General features: G+C 54.2%; 1 protein-coding gene and 1 non-coding gene across 5 annotated transcripts; both read left to right on the top strand.

Moving 5' to 3' along the window:
- Positions 1-1198: 1198 nt before the first annotated feature.
- LOC111724448 lies at positions 1199-1305 on the top strand. Its single transcript, XR_002772749.1, has one exon. It is a non-coding gene; the product is annotated as a U6 spliceosomal RNA (small nuclear RNA).
- Positions 1306-4808: 3503 nt separating this feature from the next.
- PACSIN3 (protein kinase C and casein kinase substrate in neurons 3) lies at positions 4809-13345 on the top strand. Of its 4 annotated transcripts, none has more exons than XM_012804073.2 (10): positions 4809-4902; positions 8502-8592; positions 8744-8900; positions 9635-9870; positions 9982-10137; positions 11234-11409; positions 11550-11670; positions 11844-11980; positions 12381-12502; positions 12835-13340. In XM_012804073.2, exons 2-10 carry the CDS (start codon positions 8539-8541, stop codon positions 12948-12950), a joined length of 1275 nt encoding a protein of 424 aa, XP_012659527.1. In that variant the 5' UTR covers positions 4809-4902; positions 8502-8538; the 3' UTR covers positions 12951-13340. The 4 variants fall into 4 exon arrangements, with proteins under 4 accessions (XP_012659527.1, XP_023365367.1, XP_012659533.2 ...); XM_023509599.1 differs by lacking the exon at positions 4809-4902 and adding an exon at positions 5363-5584 and having other exon boundaries at positions 12384-12502; XM_012804079.2 differs by lacking the exon at positions 4809-4902 and adding an exon at positions 5363-5584.
- Positions 13346-13456: the final 111 nt, after the last annotated feature.

Genomic DNA, 13456 nt, shown 5'->3' with positions numbered 1-13456 from the left:
TTTTATCTTGCCTGGGCTAGTTTGAACCTGGCAGCCTGGGTATGTGGCTGGCGCCCTACTCACTGAGCTATGGGCGCTGCCCAACAGTACTGTTTTGTTTTTTATTTTTTTGAGACAGAATCTGACCATGTCACTCTCAGTAGAGTGCTACAGCATCACAGCTCACAGCAACCTCAAACCCAAGCCCAAGAGATTCTCCTACTTCAACCTCCTAAGTAGCTGAGACTACAGATGACCGCCACAATGCCCGGCTATTTTTCAGTTGCAGTTGTCATTGTTTAACAGGCTAGGGCTGAGCTTGAACCTGCTAGCCTTGGTGTATGTGGCTGGTGCCCCACTCATTGAGCTCCGGGCATCGAGTTGACACTACTGTTTTAGACACAAAGAATCACTCACTACAAGCACCCCACTTTCTTGATTTTATTTACACAATAATACACATAAGTACATTCTCTCTCTCTCTCTTTTTTTAAGACAGAGTCTCACTTTGTGGCCCTTTGTAGAGTGCTATGATGTCATAGCTCACAGCAACCTCAAACTCTTGGGCTTAAGCAATTCTCTTGCCTCAGCCTCCCAAGTAGTTGGGACTATAGGTCCCACCACAACACTGGCTATTTAGAGACAAGGTCTTGCTCTGGCTCCAGCTCGTCTCGAACTCATGAGCTCTGGCAATCTACCTGCCTCAGCCTTCCAGAGTGCTAGGATTATAGCACCTGGCCTGGTCCATTCTCATCGTAAATTTTTTTTTTTTTTTTTTAGAGACAAAGTCTTACTCTGGCACCCCAGGTAGAGTGCTGCAGTGTCATAGCTCACAGCAACCTCAAATGCCTGGGCTCAAGCAAATGTCTTGCCTCAGCCTTCCGAGTAGCTAGGACTATAGGCGCCTGACACAATGCCCAACTAGTTTTTCTATTTTTAGTAGAGATAGGGTCTGAGTCTTGCTCAGGCTGGTCTGGAACTTCTGAACTCAAGTAATCCACCCACCTTCGCCTCCCAGAGTGCTAGGATTACAGGTATGAGCTACTATATCCAGCCCTCACTGTAAGTTTTCTTTTTTTATTTAGTTTTTTTTTTTTCTTTTTGGGCCAGGGATGGATTTGAACCCACCACCTCTGGCATATGGGGCTGGTGCCTTACCCTTTTGAGCCACAGGCGCCATCCCTCACTGTAAGTTTTCTAACACTACAAAGATGTTCCTATGCTCGTTTCAGTAGCACATATACTAAAATTGGAATGATACAGAGAAGATCAGCATGGCCCCTGAGCAAGGATGACACACAAATTTGTGAAGCATTCCATTTTTCCTTTTTTTGCAGTTTTTGGCCGGGGCCAGGCTTGAACCTGCCACCTCCAGTATATGGGGCTGGTGCCCTACTCCTTGACCCACAGGCACCACCCCACGTTCCATATTAAAAAAAAAAACCCAAAAATGTTCCTTACCAATTCCAAATCTCTCCCTAGGGATAACTACCAAAACTAGCTTGGTGTATATTCTCTTTGAATATTTAGTGCATTCTGCACTTTGCTTTTTTCACTCAACAGTGTCGTGGAGGTCTTTAGAGAAGAATACATCTCTCTCGACCTTGTTCTTTTTTTTTTTTTTTTTTTGAGACAGAGCCTCAATCTATCCCCCTGGGCAGAGTGCCGTGGCACCACAGCTCACAGCAACCTCCAATCCTGGGCTTAAGCGAGTCTCCTGCCTCAGCCTCCCAAGTAGCTGGGACCACAGGCGCCCGCCACAATGCCTGGCTATTTTTTTTGGTTGTAGACATCATTGTTGTTTGGCGGCCTGGGCTGGATTCGAACCTGCCACCTTAGGTGTATGTGGCTGGCGCCTTAGCCACTTGAGCCACAGGTGCCAAGCCTCTACCTTGTTCTTGAGTTGTTGTGCAGTAATCCATAGCATGAGTGAACCGCCTTTGTGGTGGGCATTTATTTCCAGTTTTCCCCCATTGCAAACAGTAGTATATGCAAACATCCTTGAACTTCATTGTGCATTTGTACACATTTGTTCCAAATTGCTAGGTCACAAAGTCATATGGGAATATCTCTGGCTCTTGGCACACCCAGATGCTCTCGCCTAGAATGCCCGTCCACATGACTGATTCCAATTCATCAAGCCCAATCAAGTGTCATGTTCTGTGAAAGGTGGTCTCTCTTGCCTCTGTTTTTCCACAAAACTTTGTATCTTCATCATATCATTATAGGCTTAGGGCTCTGCCTTTGTTATCTTTGTATCCCTAACATTTAGCATAGGGCTTAGTACAAAGAAAAAAAAAATGAAAGTTTTCTTGGCTGGATGAATGAATGCATAAATAAACAAACAAACGAAGCTACAGCGGTTAGGACATTCCAGAAACTCAAGGTGAGTCTGTGTCTGGGTGGTATGTGGTTGTAGAGCAACGTGCTTCCAAGGCAGCTTGATGCCTTAAGCCAAGCTTCCTTGCTAGATTTCTGTCTTTTTTCAGCCCTATGACCCTGGGCATGTCATCTTGAACTCTGTTCAGTTTGGTAGACAGCACTGATGGAGCGGTGTGACTGTTAGGAGCCCTGGGCACAGCACTAGCTGGGGGCTGGCTGTCCCAGGGCTTGTCTGTCTCCTTTTACTTGTGAAGCAGCCCAGTCTGTTCTGGGTTTTGGTTTGTTTTGTTTCTCTACAGTACCTAGGGGCAATTAAGATCAGCTGCAACATTTCTCCTTTCTGCTTCCAGATTTGAGCCCAAGGGAAGCCAGATGTTTTCCACTCCACATCTCCTTCTACTTGTGGTCTGATGAACAGCCCTGAGTGTCTCTGTGGCCTGGCCTCCCCAGATCCCAGAGCCTAGCTGTCAATTTTATTTTTTTTTTTATTTTTTTTTTTTTTGAGACAGAGCCTCAAGCTGTCCCCCTGGGTAGAGTGCCGTGGCATTACAGCTCACAGCAACCTCCAACTCCTGGGTTTAAGCGAGTCTCCTGCCTCTGCCTCCCAAGTAGCTGGGACCACAGGCGCCCGCCACAACGCCCGGCTATTTTTTGGTTGCAGCCCTCATTGTTGTTTTTGGCGGGTCCGGGCTGGGGATTCGAACCCGCCACCTTAGGTGTACGTGGCTGGCGCCTTAGCCGGTTGAGCTATAGGCGCCGAGCCGTCAATTTTATTTTTAATGAGGTTTTAATAGGAGGCTCCTGTAATTAATTTCATTCTTGTGTTTTCACACTTCAGACGAGTTGCCTAAAGGCCTTCAGGCGCTAGGTGGAATGTTAACTTGATTTTAAATAATGCAGAACACTTTGACTATGTCCTTTCCCCAGCTCCTCTCATTTGCAGTTGTTTTACAAATCATTAATTCGGTGGGGCTCATGGCCCAGTAAAAGTTCAGGTAGGTCACCAATGATAAAGGTAGAAACAGATAAGGGGAGAAGAGACTTATCCAAGCCCCAGGAGAGAGTGGCTGTCCAAACTGGTTTCAGAAGCTACATTCCAGGTTCCAGATCCACTATTCAGGAATGATTTGCCAAACATGGCCCGAGTCCTCAGGCCAAAGGTGGGGCGGATGGGTACAGGCATCTTAGGCAGTTTCACCCTCCCACTAGGACCGCCCCGCAAGTGAGCCCTCAGCCTCTAATATTACCTTCTGAAATTACCCCAGCTCATTCTCTTCAGGCCCTCTTTCCATTTTGTGAGCAGATTCATCTGCATGAAGAACGCATCAGTGGTCCCTCCGGATTTAGAAAGAACATAATTTTGCTATTTTTAAAGTTGCAGTTTAAAAATCCGCGCGCATGTACTCAGTACTCACACTCCTCAGGGAGTGGGAGGTGGGGAAGAACCGGACTTGCTGAAGCGAGCAGCGCCGCCCCTCCACCGGCGCCGCGGCTCTGGGGGTGCATCTAACCCTGCAGACCCACGCTCCCTCCTGTCTCCCGGGCGCCAGGCATGGCCACTGGGTCACCGGGCCCTGGGGGGATCGGGAGGGGTAGGGAGGCCAAGCAGGTGGCGATTAGGTCAGCCTCGGAACATTCTTGGACCGCTCCAGTGGATATAAATAACAGACCCGCCGGCTCCGAAAAATCTCACCACCGCAGGGGGAAGGGGGAGAGGGAGGAGGGCTAGAGAACCAAGGGATTTATTTGGGGTGGGGTGGCACCGTGGTGATCTGGAAAAATATATCAGACTGATAAAGAGGCTGGAGGGGCGAAGGGATTTAAGAATGAATCATGGTAGAAAATCTGGAAATAACATGGAGAGTGAGGAGCTCACGCCTTTTTTGTTCCACCCCCACCGCGTGTTTGTCCCAGGACTCAGGAGGCGCCCCACATTAGCAGAAAGAACTGTGGAAAGGACAGGACACAGCTTTGGAGTCCTGGCCCTGGTCGACTAGATTTTAGGAAAGCCGCTTAAGGTCTCTAAGCCTCAGTTTCTGCATCTGTACAATAAGAAATCTAATGTTTGCAAGGGGGTGGTTGTGAGCCTCTCCCCATCTAACGTCTAAGAAAGCAGTGCTCAGTAACAAATGTAAGGCATCGTGACTCTCAGGAAACCCTCTAAGGGCTGCCGCTGCATGCCGGGTCCCTTCTCGGTCTCACGGTCTCCCAGGCTCTGCAAAGGTCCGGAGGGGCAAAACCGAAATCTGACTCCCTGCAGCCTGCGCGCCACCCTGGGAGCTGCCTAGGCACTCTGCTCCCGGTAGCAGAGACCCTACATCCCTAGAGCCGCGGGGCGCAGTGATGCTAGCGGCCCCCGCAACCCCGCAGTAGGCTGGTGGGGTTGGGGCCGCTGCAGCGGAGAGGGCGGGGCCGGGGGCCGGGCTTCCCGGGGGAGGGCCCGGCGCGCTCCGGGAGGCGGTGGCCGGGGCCAGGGAGCAGCAGGACTCGGGCCGGAGCGTGGCCGGACCCCCACCCACCTAGGGGCCCCGGGAAGACGCGGTGAGTACCCGGGAGGGGACTTGCGGGGACGCAGCGGCGGGAACCGTGGCTCGAGTCCGCCCTCTCCTCCTGCGCCTCCTGAAGTTTGCAATGGAACCGGCTCCCGCGCCAGGAGCCCGCGACCACCCGGCTCTGCGTGACGATGGGAAGGGCTACCACCGACCCTCTTCGGCGTAGCGAACTCCTCAATTCCTTAGGCCCGCCGGGGGGATGGGGACGTCGGGGCTGCGGGGCGAAACCATCTCCTGGTCCCATCGAGGGCCCCATTCTGCCCTGCTCGCGCCAGCCCTGGGGCCTTGACGACCCCTTGCCCTCTGCAAAGAGCCCCATTCCTGGGTCCGCTGCCTCAAGCTACCATCTGGAATCCACGGCTAGGCTGGCCCAGGCAGGGAGCACCCCCTCCCCTTGGCGGTGACGGGCAGGCCCCACCCCCGCCAAGACCAAGTTCAACAAGTTTGGCCGAGAAGTCCTAGAGCCTACATGGCTAGGCCTGGCCGTGCCGCTCCGCGTGGGCTCCCCAGGTTCCGAGATGTGCCGCGCCGGGTGGACAAGATGGGGGTTGTTGAGGGGCTCCGTTCATAAGGGTTGAGGCCAGAGACGCGCCGCCCCTGGGCTGCGAGATTTAGTGTGGAGGCTTGGGGTTTGGAATGCGTCATGAGAGAGCCGGCACCTCAGCCGGCAGGTCAGGTTTCCAAGAGCGCCCCTTTGTTATGCCCCTCCCCAGCCCTGCCTCCTCCCCCGTTCCTGTGCCACCCCCTCCCCCAGTCTCCTGACCTCCAGTCCGAACAGGCTCTGGCTACAGGTTCCAGCCCCACTAGCCTAGGTGCTTCTCTCTGAACCAGCCCAATGCCCCTCCTGTGCCCTCAGATCCTCTTGGGCCTTGGCTGTGGGCTGATGGGGGTGGGGTTGCTGGGAGAAGAAGCCCTTGGGCACAGCCTGTGACTCAGGACACAGGGATGGGCAGGCAGGGCAGGATGGCTGTGCTCCCTCCCAGGGGCATGCCCCCAGCTTCTGGGAAGGGGTGGGGGTAATTTCTGGCCTCGGGAGAGGGGCTCCTCCCTGAACCCTGAAAATCCCTACTTTGGCCTGGGCTGGTGTTAAGGAGACTCTGCCAAGCCCCAGAAGACTTCTCTGGCCCAGTAGGTGCGGGCTCCCTGGGCAGGGAAGATTGTATTACCTGCCTTCTGAGCTCTTGCCTGTGGTGGAGTGTGTTATAGGGACTGATTTGGGTCTCTGCTGAGGTCAGGAGGCACAGGGCACCAACCTTCTTAATGGGGGCTGCAGTGCAAGGCCTCCTGTCCCCGACCCCCCCCACAGCTAGGTCAGGCTGGGGCTGTGGGCCTGGCTGCACAGCTTGTGTTTGCTCTGGGAGGCCGGAGGGAGCCATGCCGGCCTTGCACACACAGCCTGCTCTGTTCTGGGGCCAGAGAGAGGGAACGGGTGCGGGTAGCTCTCCAGGGAGCAGGGAGCACGGAGCACGGAGATCTGAGCAGGCAGAGGGCCCCAGGCCCTAGAGGCCTGGCTGGGACAGCTCCAGAGGTCCTGTGATTTATGGCTGTAGCACTCTTTCTCTCCATGGCTTGGCAAGTCCTCTCTGGGCAAGTGGGACTGACTAAAGAGTGAACACAGTGAAGAGCTTTGGGGGCCTGGTGGAGCAGCCACTATGTGCCCAGCATTTCCATTGCCCACACTCTCCATGGGTCTCCAGGGAGGGCTGAGCTGCCCCTCTTGTTAGCAGAGAGGGATGCCCACTCAGGCCAAGTGTTTCCATAGCTGCTGGAGCCAGCAGGTTTCTGGTCTTCAGGTGGACATCAGTTCTTTTCTTCAGATTCTAGCACCTGGGAAAACAAATCAGAATCCCAGAAGCCTCTGTCAATGAGTGGAGACAGACATCCTGTCAGTCACAACCCAATGGGGCATATACCCCAAATCAAGGGGTCACCAGAGGCTGTGGGAGCAAGGATGGAGGGATAGGGGAAGTGACTGTGGAGAAGATGGCCTGATTTGAGGTTTGGAGGAGCAGAAGTTAATCAGTTTGGAAGAAATGCCGTGACAGAGCCTCGCTTTGGGGGCTACAGGCACACTCTGTCCTTCTGGGCCTGGCATGTCCCTTGGGCCTGCACAAAAGAGGAAGCAATTTCCTTCTAGGGGTTGTGAGTCAGTCAGTGCTGGGGACAGCTGAGACCCTGCCTAAAGGCAGCAGGGAGCAGCCGCATGCCACTGTGTCTTCCAGTCCCTGAGATGGTGGCTCTGGAGTTGGAATTCACCTTGCTATCTTCTGTGATTCTGGAGAATGCTCTTATAACTGGCTGACCACTTGTCTCCCTTCCCTGGGCTGCCCTATATTCTGAGCTTTTTGAGGTCAGGACTTAGTTGCTTGGTATCACCTTGTGGGGCCCCTGCTGGATGTTGTGGAGTGGGGTGAGTACCTCCTGGTGACTGCTGAGCCCCTTGTGGATATATCTCACTCATTGCCTGGATTCTTTTTTTGTTTGTTTAAGACAGAGTCTCGCTCTGTCACACTGGGTAGAGCGCATGGCCTGATAGCTCACAGCAACCTCAAACTGTTGGGCTCAGGTGATCCTCTTGCCTTAGCCTCCCAAGTAGCTGGGTCTACAGGCACTTGCCACAAAGCCTGGCTATTTTTAGAGACAGGGGTCTCACTCTTACTCAGGCTAGTCTTGAATTCCTGAGCTCAGGTGATCCACCCACCTCAGCCTCCCAGATTGCTAGGATTACAGGAGTGAGCCACTGTGCCCAGCCTTGGGTTGAGTCTTATACTAGCCTGGCATGGAGCTAGTGGGGTACCCACTGACCAGTTTTTTTTTTTTTTTTTTTTTTTTTTGAGACAGAGCCTCAAGCTGTTGCCCTGGGTAGGTGGGGAAGTTTACATCTTGGAGGGCACTGAGGCCTTCTTAGGAGGGGACAGTAACATACCAAGATGGGACCCAGAGCTTCTAGCTCCTTTTCTGCTCTTCCTAGTACAGGGAGCTATCGGCATGTGGCTGGACACTTGCACACTCAGCCAGCTCTGGTAACAGTCTTGCCTTGTTCAAGGAAATGCAGCAGGGGCCTTGACTTGGTTAGGCTTCAGGGGAGTGGGGCTCTCTGCCCACCTTGCTCCTCCGCCAGCCATGTAATCCCCGGCTGTGGATCGTGTGACCTGCCTGGCATTCTCTTGCTTGGAATCTGGCACTTCTGACAGCAGTTGCTATATTGGGGGGAGCTAGGCACCGCCCTGGACACTCTAGGTGCCCACCCTCACCCTCTGCTTTGCTCTTCTTAGCTTCAAGGCAGAGTCACAGTGGCAGCTTTAAGAGTGGGACACTCAGCTTCCTGTAGTGATATCTAGGCCCTAGGTATGTGGGGGTGGGGGAGAAGAGCAGACCCAGGGAGAGAGGAGGAGCTTTGAAATTGCCTTCCTTGCCCCTAGCTTGGCTTGTCCTTGGGACTTCAACCCCCTGCCTGCTAAGTCCTAGCTTTGACGGTTCCTTAGGTGGTGGCAATGGCAGTGGGGCAGAGCCCAGGGATGAGAGAGGGCCATTTCCTAACCCCTAAAGTGTGTCCAGCTTCCCTACGTATCCCTCTGCCTTCCACAGCTCTAAATCTGCCACCATTCCGTGCTGCGGGGACACCATGGCTCCGGAAGAGGATGCTGGAGGGGAAGCCTTAGGGGGCAGTTTCTGGGAGGTGAGCAGTGGGGTCCTGGGTTTGGGGGCGGCACTAAAACGCCCAGCCCTCTCTAGGCTCAGTTACCTGTGCAGGGGAAGAACCAAGCTGATAGCCCCAGCCAGAGAGGGGGCTTCTGCCTGGTAACTCTGCTCTACTTGTTATGCCCCAGGCTGGCAATTATAGGCGGACAGTGCAGCGGGTGGAGGATGGGCACCGGCTGTGCGGGGACCTGGTTAGCTGCTTCCAGGAACGTGCTCGCATTGAGAAGGCCTATGCCCAGCAGCTAGCTGACTGGGCCCGCAAGTGGAGGGGCACCGTGGAAAAGGGTAAGCTGGTGCTTAGGCTGGACAGGGAGCAGAGGGCTGCTGAGGGTGGGGCCCTTGGGGCAGCTTCTTTTTGTACATCCTGCAGAAAGTTTGAGGCTTCTACCTCCTTAAAGAGGGATGATCCTCCTGGTTATCCTTATAGTTGTGGTGGTAGAGTTTGCAAAGTACATTCATGAGTCACTTTGGTATTTTTAACAACCCTGTGATGGAGATGGGCCTGTTCTACCCATTTCCTAGAGGTGAAACTGGAAGTTCAGAGAGGCTCGGGGACTTGTCTGAAGTCACACAGGTAGGAAGAACAGAAGGTTGAGCCCAGGCCTTCTGACTGGCAGTGTGGGATCTTTCCACCCAGTGAGCTGCCTTGCTGGAGAGCAGATATGGGTTCTTTCCTTGAGGCAATAAAGTACAGTGATCATGCAGCAGATGTGGGTTTGAGTCTCAGCTCTACTTGTAGTTATAATGCTTTGGACAAGTTAACATCACTTTTCTCGGTCTTAGTTTTTTTGCCTGTTCAATGTTGACAATGACACTGTCCTGAGGGTGGTTGAGGGAAGGACTCAGATGTCAAGGCACAGGGTAGGCATTCAGTAAGTCCCAGATGACAGCACTGTTGTTCGTCTTTGTACCCCACCCTCACCCCTGTGCCTGGCATCCAGAGCAACACCCAATGAGAAGGGATGGGCTTGATTTGGGTGGTACCCGGGCCTGGCCCAAGCCCCATAACCTTCCTGCAGGCCCCCAGTACGGCACACTGGAGAAGGCCTGGCATGCCTTTTTCACTGCGGCGGAGCGCCTGAGCTCGCTGCACTTGGAGGTGCGGGAGAAGCTGCAGGGGCAGGACAGCGAGCAGGTGCGCAGCTGGCAGCGTGGGGCTTTCCACCGCCCAGTGCTGGGCGGCTTCCGTGAGAGCCGGGCTGCTGAGGACGGCTTCCGCAAGGCCCAGAAGCCCTGGCTGAAGAGGCTGAAGGAGGTAAGCCTGGGGTGGATGGGCAATGGAGAGAGGCCCCCTCTAGGTCTGCCTGGGATTTGAGGGTACCAGGGCGTGGTGTCCAGGGCCTAGAGTTGTCCCCATGAATGCCAGGTTGAGGCTTCTAAGAAGAGCTACCATGCATCCCGGAAGGATGAGAAGACAGCCCAGACTCGGGAGAGCCACGCAAAGGCAGACAATGCCATCTCCCAGGAGCAGCTGCGCAAACTACAGGAGCGGGTAGAACGCTGTGCCAAGGAGGCCGAGAAGGTACCGCCTGCAGGTCCTAGCCCACCCTAGGCCCAGGCAAGATTTCTGAATGAATCTTGCTTCCTGAAGTGCTTGCTCCTTTTCAGTCCCAGCACTCTTTTTTTTTTTTTTGAGACAGTCTCCCTTGATCGCCCTTGGTAGAGTGCTATGGCATCACAGCTCACAGCAACTTCCAACTCCTAGGCTTAGGCGATTGTTTCTCTTGCCTCAGCCTCCTGAGCAGCTGGGACTACAGACACCTGCCACAATGCCCAGCTATTTTTTTTGTTGCAGTTTGGCCGGTGGCTGGGTTCGAACCCACCACCCTCGGTATGTGGGGCTGGTGCCCTACCCACTGAGCCACAGGCGCAGCCCAGTCCCAGCACTCTCATTGCCCTAATCCTTACCTGCCACCCTCTCTCCAGATGATCATTTAAAGGAGGAACCTGAGAAAAGGTGCTGCTTTGCCCGGGGAAGGAAATGATGGAATTCCCAGGCACTAGGTGACTTTAGCAATTGAGGAGAACTTCCAGCTCCTTTCCTTGCACAATGCACTACCTTGCCAGCTCTCCCCAAGTACCCTTTCCTCCAACTCTGAGGTACTGCTCAGTTGCCACCTCCTTCAGGAAGCCTTATCTGATTTCTCCCACTCTGCCCATAGGTTGACCTCAGCTCACTCTCTACCAGATTCTGACATCTGCTGTGCCAGAATGTCACCTCCCTTGTTAGGCTGCTGGGGTGGTGAAGGGCAGGAGCTGGTTCTCAGGACTGATTGCCCCTGGTGGCTAGTCCAGTCTAGATCAGTGGTTCTCAACCTGTGGGTTGCAACCCCTTTGGGAGTCAAGCGATCCTTTCACAGGGGTTGCCTAAATACATCCTGCATATCAGATATTTACATTACGATTCATAACAGTAGCAAAATTACAGTTATGAAGTAGCAACGAAAATAATTTTATGGTTGGGGGTCACCACAACATGAGGAACTGTATTAAAGGGTTGCAGCATTAGGAAGGTTGCGAACCACTGCTGTAGATCATGGCAGTGCCTGATAAACACCAGTGGAGTCCTACGTAGATGAAGCTCTCCTCCTCATTTGACCCTTTCCCCTCTCACCCAGACAAAAACTCAGTATGAGCAGACACTGGCAGAGCTGCATCGCTACACCCCACGCTACATGGAGGACATGGAACAGGCCTTTGAGACCTGCCAGGCTGCTGAGCGCCAGAGGCTTCTTTTCTTCAAGGATATGCTGCTCACCTTACATCAACACCTTGACCTCTCCAGCAGTGAGAAGTATGGCCTGGGGGTGGGTGAGGAGATCTGGTGTGATGCTGGGTCCCCTGCTGGTTCCCTGGGCTCTAGCTGTGATGGATGGGATTGTGGGGTATAAGGACCCAGGACTTCCCAGTCTGAGGCTGTGCTTTGGGCCACAGGTTCCATGACCTCCACAAAGACCTACACCAGAGCATTGAGGCAGCCAGTGATGAAGAGGATCTGCGCTGGTGGCGCAGCACCCATGGGCCCGGCATGGCCATGAATTGGCCACAGTTTGAGGCATGTGCTCCAGACTATGTGGGGCTGGGAGGTGTGGCCAGCTCCTACTGTGCTCAGCCTGGGCCTCTGGAGGAAGCTCAGGGCTTGTGATGAAGCCAGTGAAGGTGATCTGAATGGCCCTGGCTGTTACCAAAAGCTGTAGCTCAGCCTGACCCTAACCATTGTTCCCACAGGAGTGGTCCTTGGACACACACAGGACAATTAGCCGGAAAGAGAAGGGTGGCCGGAGCCCTGATGAGGTTACCCTGACCAGCATTGTGCCCACAAGAGATGGCACTGCACCCCCACCCCAGTCTCCGGGGTCCTCAGGGTGAGAGTCAGGAGTCTGGCTGTGGTAAAGAAACAGCTCTGCCCTCCTTCCCTTTATCTTCTTTGTTTTATTCTCTTCACACTTTAAGTGGGTTGAAAATTGGTGCCAGGGACCTGAGGGTGGTAATGATACCAGTTTTCATAGTGGTTTAGATTTGCCAGTGATCTTCCTGGTTCCTTCCACTTTCACCTCACAATAGCTCTGTGGGGCAAGAATTACACCTGAGCTCACAGCTAGGTGACAGAGGTGGGACTAGAATCTTCGAGCTCCTCCCCTCCTGCCTCTCCCAGGATTCCTCTGGTGGGGATGAGGAGGAGACAGTAAGCCCTTCACCTGAGTTCTGGGTGAGAGCTCTAGTTCCTTGTACCCTGAGCTACTCCCTTCTGCTTCCACTCTCCAGCAGGGGGCAGGATGAAGAGTGGTCAGATGAGGAGAGTCCCCGAAAGGCTACTACTGGTGTCCGGGTTCGGGCACTCTATGACTATGCTGGCCAGGAAGCTGATGAGCTGAGCTTCCGAGCAGGTACTCTGGGGCCCCTTCCTGCTCCTTTCCAGAGTTCAGTCTCTGCCTTCCTTACTGCCTAAGCAAGAGTGTGGAAGAAGGAAGCCAGATAACTCCCTCTCAAGGGCCAGTTGTCTGGCCATTCAGTCTGCTCTGGGTCCAGCTGGCTGGGGCCTTCCTGCTGTGTTGGGGTCTGGGGTGGGGCAGCTTGCTAAGTTCAACTTCCCTCTGCCTTGAGCTGAGTTCGCCTAGCTGGGCTCTTGGACTACCCCATCCCCCTCAGTCCTTGACCCAGTTGCAGGAAAGGGGGTTGGGCCAGAGCAATTGGCGGTGACCAGTCCCCTTTCCTTCAGGGGAGGAGCTGCTGAAGATGAGTGAGGAGGATGAGCAGGGCTGGTGCCAGGGCCAGTTGCAGAGCGGCCGCGTTGGCCTGTACCCTGCCAATTACGTGGAGTGTGTGGGCGCCTGAGTATCCTGACAGCCCCTGTACAACGTTTCTCCATCCTGGGTCAGAACCCAGCTTCTCCTGGACAGCCGGACCTGAGGGCCCTGAACAATTGTGCCCCTCTGTACCCTGAGGAGGAAGAAGTCCTGGGACCCAGGGGAGGGGAGGGGCCTGTGTCTAGGAAGCCACTGGTAGGGAAGGGCCAACTGAGTCTAGGCTGAGGGAGAGGGAGGTTGGAGGTGACAGGAGGGTTCAGGGTTGCCTGGGCCTAGGAGAACTTGGGTCTCCCCAGGAGTTGTGGATTCAGTTCCGTTCCTGGCCTCTGTTTTGGGGTCCTGGAGTGGTTGTAGTTCTCAGCTAGCAGCACCCTCTTTTGTGGCTTGTTTTAGTGTGTATTAAACATGACAAAACAAACACACTGGTGGGCTGTGTGCATCTTTTTTGTTTTTTTGGCCGGGGCTGGGTTTGAACCCGCCATCTCCGGCATATGGAGCCCGCGCCCTACTCCTTTGAGCCACAGGCACCGCCCT

Source organism: Otolemur garnettii, unplaced genomic scaffold (genome assembly GCF_000181295.1).
Source record: "Otolemur garnettii isolate 467f Iridium unplaced genomic scaffold, OtoGar3 scaffold00001, whole genome shotgun sequence".
In the NCBI taxonomy this organism is placed as follows: domain Eukaryota; kingdom Metazoa; phylum Chordata; class Mammalia; order Primates; family Galagidae; genus Otolemur; species Otolemur garnettii.
The sequence above is the reverse complement of the archived record's forward strand: the minus strand, read 5'-3'. Positions and strand labels throughout refer to the sequence as shown.

Coding starts and splice junctions, on each gene's coding strand:
- PACSIN3 (XM_012804079.2), top strand. CDS start 5,550: ATGCGTCATGAGAGAGCCGGCACCTCAGCCGGCAG. Junction 10,138..11,233: donor GTGCCAAGGAGGCCGAGAAG/GTACCGCCTGCA, acceptor CCTCTCACCCAG/ACAAAAACTCAGTATGAGCA. Junction 11,981..12,380: donor CAGTCTCCGGGGTCCTCAGG/GTGAGAGTCAGG, acceptor TCCACTCTCCAG/CAGGGGGCAGGATGAAGAGT.